The sequence below is a fragment of the Micropterus dolomieu genome, linkage group LG10 (genome assembly GCF_021292245.1).
Source record: "Micropterus dolomieu isolate WLL.071019.BEF.003 ecotype Adirondacks linkage group LG10, ASM2129224v1, whole genome shotgun sequence".
In the NCBI taxonomy this organism is placed as follows: domain Eukaryota; kingdom Metazoa; phylum Chordata; class Actinopteri; order Centrarchiformes; family Centrarchidae; genus Micropterus; species Micropterus dolomieu.
In genome coordinates this window covers 29,788,105-29,794,549 of record NC_060159.1, presented here as the reverse complement: position 1 = coordinate 29,794,549, position 6,445 = coordinate 29,788,105, and the positions used below count along the sequence as shown (strand labels likewise).

At 47.1% G+C, this 6,445-nt stretch overlaps 1 protein-coding gene across 1 annotated transcript in view; it reads right to left on the bottom strand.

The window, feature by feature from the left end:
• ubr7 (ubiquitin protein ligase E3 component n-recognin 7) overlaps positions 1-5,505 on the bottom strand; it is a 10,709-nt gene extending 5,204 nt beyond the window's left edge. Inside the window, exons 1-5 of the mRNA XM_046061212.1 lie at positions 5,351-5,505; positions 2,810-2,943; positions 2,536-2,596; positions 258-353; positions 103-156 (exon numbers count right to left, since the gene is read on the bottom strand). Coding sequence (XP_045917168.1) covers positions 103-156; positions 258-353; positions 2,536-2,596; positions 2,810-2,943; positions 5,351-5,467 — 462 coding nt within the window. The 5' untranslated portion in view covers positions 5,468-5,505. The remainder of the gene's footprint in view (positions 1-102; positions 157-257; positions 354-2,535; positions 2,597-2,809; positions 2,944-5,350) is intronic.
• Positions 5,506-6,445: the final 940 nt, after the last annotated feature.

Here is a 6,445-nt window from a genome sequence, read left to right as displayed (position 1 = left end):
ACCGGCCCTACCTGTGTCAGGTGGACCGGCCCTACCTGTGTCAGGTGGACCGGCCCTACCTGTGTCGGTGTCACCTGTGTCAGGTTCTTCTCTGGGACTCACCCTGCCATGCAGCCAGTCCTCACATATCACACACTGAATCATCTCATCCTCCACCTGCACAGAAAACCGGCCAATCACAGTAAGAATCAAGTTTAAAAGGAATCAGAACACACTTGGTGGACACGGGTCAGGTGAGGTTCAGGTGTGTGTCTCACCTGGTCGTCTGGGTCTGGGTAAGGCCGGCTGCAAGTACAATACACTCCAAAGAAGTTATGACTGTATTTGTTCAGACTGTTGACCTCCTCCTTCTCCTGAAACACACAGACAGCGTGAATCTAACACACACCTTTATGACACGACGAGGACACCTGGCCTGAACATGACCTCATCGGAAACACCTGCAGTGACTCTACAGGACCAGAGGCCTTTACTACAAAACGAGGTACACCTGGCTTATCCAGGTATCTTCAGGAGTAACTTACTGATTAACCCGTACTACGAAAGGTGGATAGCTGTTACTCGAGGTCTGTTGCCATGGTGATTTAGGCTGCATCTCTAAACTGCTCCGAGCACTTCCCCTCACTCTAACAGGGACACCTGCTGCTGAACACAGACTGTTTCTGCTGCTCCCTGGAGACAGATTTCTATCTGTTCACCTGTTGCTCAGTAGGAGCCTGTTCCGGTGTTCTGATCGTGGCTCTGGACTCTGGATAAAAAGGTAACGGCCTGGCAGTGGCAAACAGCTTTGGTTTAATATTTGATTTGATTACATTAATGATGAAGTTGAGATTTACAAGAAATATTTTATTGCTATTGTGTAAAGGGAATACTGCTGGTAAGTGGTAAGTGTTTGCAAACCACGTTATTGTACGTTTGTGTATATAGCAGTACATTTAAATCAAAAGTGCACAATACACTACTTTAGAATTCATTATTCAATTTTGCGGATAATTGCGATTCATCGCAGAAAATCATTGCCCAGCACTAGTTTTCATCTTTCACATAAAACTTTAATATGTGCTACAGAGTTTTTTGTTAAATAAACAAGTGGTGAACAGGCGGTTAACAAGTTGGGGGACAGGCGGTTAACAAGTTGGGGGACAGGCGGTTAACAAGTTGGGGGACAGGCGGTCAACAAGAGGTGAATGTGTGGTGAACATGTGGTGAACAAGTGGTGAATGTGTGGTGAACATGTGACGAACATGTGAACATTTGGTGAAGAGGTGCTCAACAGGTGGTGAACAGATGGTGAACAGGCGGTGTACAGGTGGTGAACATGTGACGTACATGTAGTGAACGAGTGGTGAACAGGCAGTGAACGTGTGGTGAAGGGGCGGTGAACAAGTGGTGAACATGTGACGAACATGTGAACAAATGGTGAACATGTGAACAGGCGGTGTACAGGTAGTGAACATGTGACGAACATGTGGTGAACATGTGACGAATATGTGGTGAACGTGTGGTGAACAGGCGGTTAACAAGTGGTGAACAAGCGGTGAACAGGCAGTGAGTAGGCGGTTAACAAGTTGTTGAACAAGCGGTGAACAGGTGGTGAACATGTGACGTACACGTAGTGAACGAGTGGTGAACAGGCAGTGAACGTGTGGTGAACGGGCGGTGAACAGGTGGTGAACATGTGACGAACATGTAGTGAACGAGTGGAGAACAGGCAGTGAACGTGTGGTGAATGGGCGGTGAACAAGTGAACATGTGACGATCATGTGAACAAATGGTGAACATGTGAACATTTGGTGAACAGGCGGTGTACAGGTAGTGAACATGTGACGAATATGTGGTGAACGTGTGGTGAACAGGCGGTTAACAAGTGGTGAACAAGCGGTGAACAGGCAGTGAGTAGGCGGTTAACAGGTGCTCAACAGGCGGTGAACAGGCGGTTAACAAGTTGGGGAACAGGCGGTTAACAAGTTGGGGAACAGGCGGTCAACAAGTTGGGGAACAGGCGGTCAACAAGTTGGGGAACAGGCGGTTAACAAGTTGGGGAACAGGCGGTTAACAAGTTGGGGAACAGGCGGTCAACAAGAGGTAAATGTGTGGTGAACAGGCGGTGAACAGGCAGTGAACAAGTGGTGAACAGGCGGTGAACAAGTGGTGAACAGGCGGTTAACAAGTGGTGAACAGGCGGTTAACAAGTTGGGGGACAGGCGGTTAACAAGTTGGGGGACAGGCGGTTAACAAGTTGGGGGACAGGCGGTCAACAAGAGGTGAATGTGTGGTGAACAGGCGGTGAACAAGTGGTGAATGTGTGGTGAACAGGCGGTGAACAAGTGGTGAATGTGTGGTGAACATGTGACGAACATGTGAACATTTGGTGAAGAGGTGCTCAACAGGTGGTGAACAGGCAGTGTACAGGTGGTGAACATATGACGAACATGTGATGAACAAGTGGTGAACAGGCAGTGAACAAGAGGTGAACGTGTGGTGAACAAGCTGTGAACAGGCGGATAACAGGCAGATAATATGTGGTGGACTCACAGGGTAGAGTTTACACTGCAGATCTGTGAACTTCCCATTTCCACAGTCACAGCGGAAGTTCCTGCAGAAAACACAAGAGTCTTGTCAACAAGAGTTACAGAAATGTTTAATATCAGATCATTAGATCCTGATCAAATGATCACTTTTATTAATAATCTCTATAAACTGGTGGACTGTTGATAGAGGCTGATTGATCCATCAGGGTCTGTATAATATAGCCTTTATACATTTATTAACATCTTGTATGATTGGTATGTTTACAGTGAGGGCTGACCTCTTGGTGTAGAGTTCGAAGAGGTCGTGACCTTCGTGACATTTGTATGAACAGGCCAAGCACACTCCTGCTGCCTCGCCGCCCTTCGGTGTGCAGGTGCTGCAGGCGTACAGAGCCTGCCGCTTCACGTAGCCCTGAAACACAGAAACACACGCTGTAATAACATGTGAGACACACCTGTGTGGCTTGACTGTGTATGTCTGTCAGTACTGCAGCGGTGATTTCTGTTTGAGGAGCTGATTGCAGTGGTCCCTCCCGGATCGGGAACACCTGGTCCCAGTGCTCCACAGGAGATAAAAGCTCCACCTCCAAGATCATGTCTCTCTCTCATCCTCCCTGCCAGTGCTTTTGGTTTTGTTCCACGTTGGCATTATTTGGACACCACAACGCTTCACACCACAATCACCCATCCACACTTACACTACTGATGTTGCTGACTTCTACTATCTTCAACCAAGTCCATTTGTCCTTGACCTCAACCTTCGTTGGATAACTCTGACCTGGATGACTGAGAACCTTCACAGACATCTTGCCGACTAACCCATCCCATAATTTAAGTGTTATCTTATGTTACAATGAACCTCGTTAATTGAAGCGCCGTGTCTTTTCCCACTTTTTGTCACGGCCTTTGAGCCTGGTCATGACCAATAACAACCCTGCCGCTATCTGCTGGTCAGCGTCCGGTTACTGCAGTCACACGTCACTGCAGTAACACGGACGGTAAAGTTACTTTATCTACTTCTGATTGTTTGATAAACTAAATGTATCTCGCTTGAATAAATTAAACCCAGCTAACTAAAGTGGTTACAGAAACTGTGGAAGGTGGGAGAGTTGGTAAGTAAGAGAAAATTTTAACATTAAATAATAAAGTAAAATGTTAGTAAGTAGGACAACACAGCTGTTTCATTTCTGTGGGTTGCTTTTAAATTCTTAAATTAGAAAATGCTCTGCATGGTGGCGCAGTGGATGAGACACGTGCCTTAACCTTAACCCGTCGCTGCTGCAGAGGGGTGCGACCTCGGACATTTACAGAAGCTGTAGGTCGCTTTGGATAAAAGCGTCCGCTAAAGGACTGAATGTAAATCTAACTTGCACCCGCCAAATTCGGGTCAAGCCTTTGCGGTCGCGGGTGAAATCGTCAGGCCATCCGCCACTTTGGCGGACAGACAAATGCACCACAGAAAGACACAGGTAGTACGGTTAGCGTATTGCGGTGATCGTCGACAGCCAGCAGTCAGCTCAGGGAGTTCGTGTGACGGCGTTTCACACAGAAGAGGCCCAGTCCGTCCTGACAGCCCGGGTGGTTCTTCCGTTTGCTTGCTAGGATCCAGAAAAGGAGGTTTTTGACTCTTGTGGAGATTTGAACTGAGATAAGGACTCGTTCATTGGTGGTTGGACTGCGCGTTTGAGCGCTTACTGTTGGATGCACTGAACGTTCGGCCACCGAGATTAATCGGACAAAAATAGCAAAAAAAGCACTTTCGGTGTTCAGCCTAATACGTCAAAAGTCCGAATACATTTTAAGGAACAGCTACGTTTTAACATGTTGGCAGTGTGGAAGCATTTTAAAGAGTCCGAGCCGTTTGCAGACGCTGTTCTGCTGAACTGTCTCCAGCACATCCGCTCCATCTGTGGCTGAAAAGAACTGCTTTGAGTGTTTCTGTCTCTCGTCTGTGAGAAGGAGATTAAGCTAGCCGCGCCTACATTTGGAGTGCACACATATTCCAGCCTTTACGGTAAGTGAAGCGGCCCAGCGCGAGCTGACAGGCAGGTTAGAGACTTTATCCTGTCAGTCTGTCTCTTTAGTATGAAGAGAGGCTGTGAAGTCTTCATGTTACAATATTATTTATCAAACCGGGTCGGACTGGATGGATTTAGCGCGAGGAGGAAACACCTGTGACAAAGTCCGGTTTTCAAAAGAAGGCGTCTGTACAGGATGGAAATAAGATAACTGGATTATATTCACAGAAAGTATAAAACATATTACTTGTGTCCATTAAAAGGAAATGGACTCATGTACTTTACCGGACCCTCTCGGGCCCCGGACCCCCCACCATAGAAACACTGAGGAAACAGCTCATTCTGATGGTTTCATTTATGCAGCGGTAAAAAAAAAAAAGGCGAAATAAATGGAAATTAATGTGAATGTACTTGTTGGGTGTTGAGGAAAGTTTTTCATTTGGCTGCGTCCCTGTTTCCTGTCGCCTACCTGATGATGTTACATGATTTTATTTAATGCCATGACTCAAATTATCTTGCACTGACATTGTTACGTCCTGGGGCCCTGGGCCGCCGGTAGTCCACCTGGGCCGCAGTTATCGGCCCTGGGCGAGGGGCCCAAGCGAACTCTACATGGGAAACAGTGTTTACGTGAAGCCAGCTGAGGCTGGATGCGGTGCACCCGATTTATTGTGTCACCTGACGTTTTTGGTCCGGTCCTGATCTGAAGTTGGACGACTGTGACTCTTGGGAGAGTTAATGAAACCCAGGTGGGTCGTGGATCTGGAGAACCGTTAAGTGTAAAAGTACAAAAGTACTAACCTGAGGATAGGAGCAGTGGTCAGAGTCACTTCCTGCCAACACGGCTGAAGCTTCTTCCTCCAACTCTTCATCTTCCTCCAGAACATCAACCAGAGACACCGTGGGCTCCTCCGACATCCTCAGAGACTACAAACCAGTACAGGACACGAAGTCTGGTTAGAGACCAGCAGAGACACCGTGGGCTCCTCCGCTTTCTGATGAGAACTGGTAACCACACTGAGATCTGAAGAGATACGGTCTGTCTCTACTGTTACTGTCTGTCTCTACTGTCTGTCTCTGTTACTGCCTGTCTCTACTGTCTGTCTCTACTGTTACTGTCTGTCTCTACTGTTACTGTCTGTCTCTACTGTCTGTCTCTACTGCCTGTCTCTGTTACTGCCTGTCTCTACTGTCTGTCTCTGATGTTACTGTCTGTCTCTACTGTCTGTCTCTACTGTTACTGCCTGTCTCTGATGTTACTGCCTGTCTCTGATGTTACTGCCTGTCTCTGTTACTGTCTGTCTCTGATGTTACTGCCTGTCTCTGATGTTACTGCCTGTCTCTGTTACTGTCTGTCTCTGATGTTACTGCCTGTCTCTGTTACTGTCTGTCTCTGTTACTGTCTGTCTCTACTGTTACTGTCTGTCTCTACTGTTACTGTCTGTCTCTACTGTTACTGTCTGTCTCTACTGTCTGTCTCTGATGATACTGCCTGTCTCTGTTACTGCCTGTCTCTGATGTTACTGCCTGTCTCTGTTACTGTCTGTCTCTACTGTTACTGTCTGTCTCTACTGTCTGTCTCTACTGTTACTGCCTGTCTCTGATGTTACTGCCTGTCTCTGATGTTACTGTCTGTCTCTGTTACTGTCTGTCTCTGATGTTACTGCCTATCTCTGTTACTGTCTGTCTCTGTTACTGTCTGTCTCTGATGTTACTGTCTGTCTCTGTTACTGTCTGTCTCTACTGTTACTGTCTGACTCTGATGTTACTGTCTGTCTCTACTGTTACTGTCTGTCTCTACTGTCTGTCTCTACTGTTACTGTCTGTCTCTACTGTCTGTCTCTGATGATACTGCCTGTCTCTGTTACTGCCTGTCTCTGATGTTACTGCCTGTCT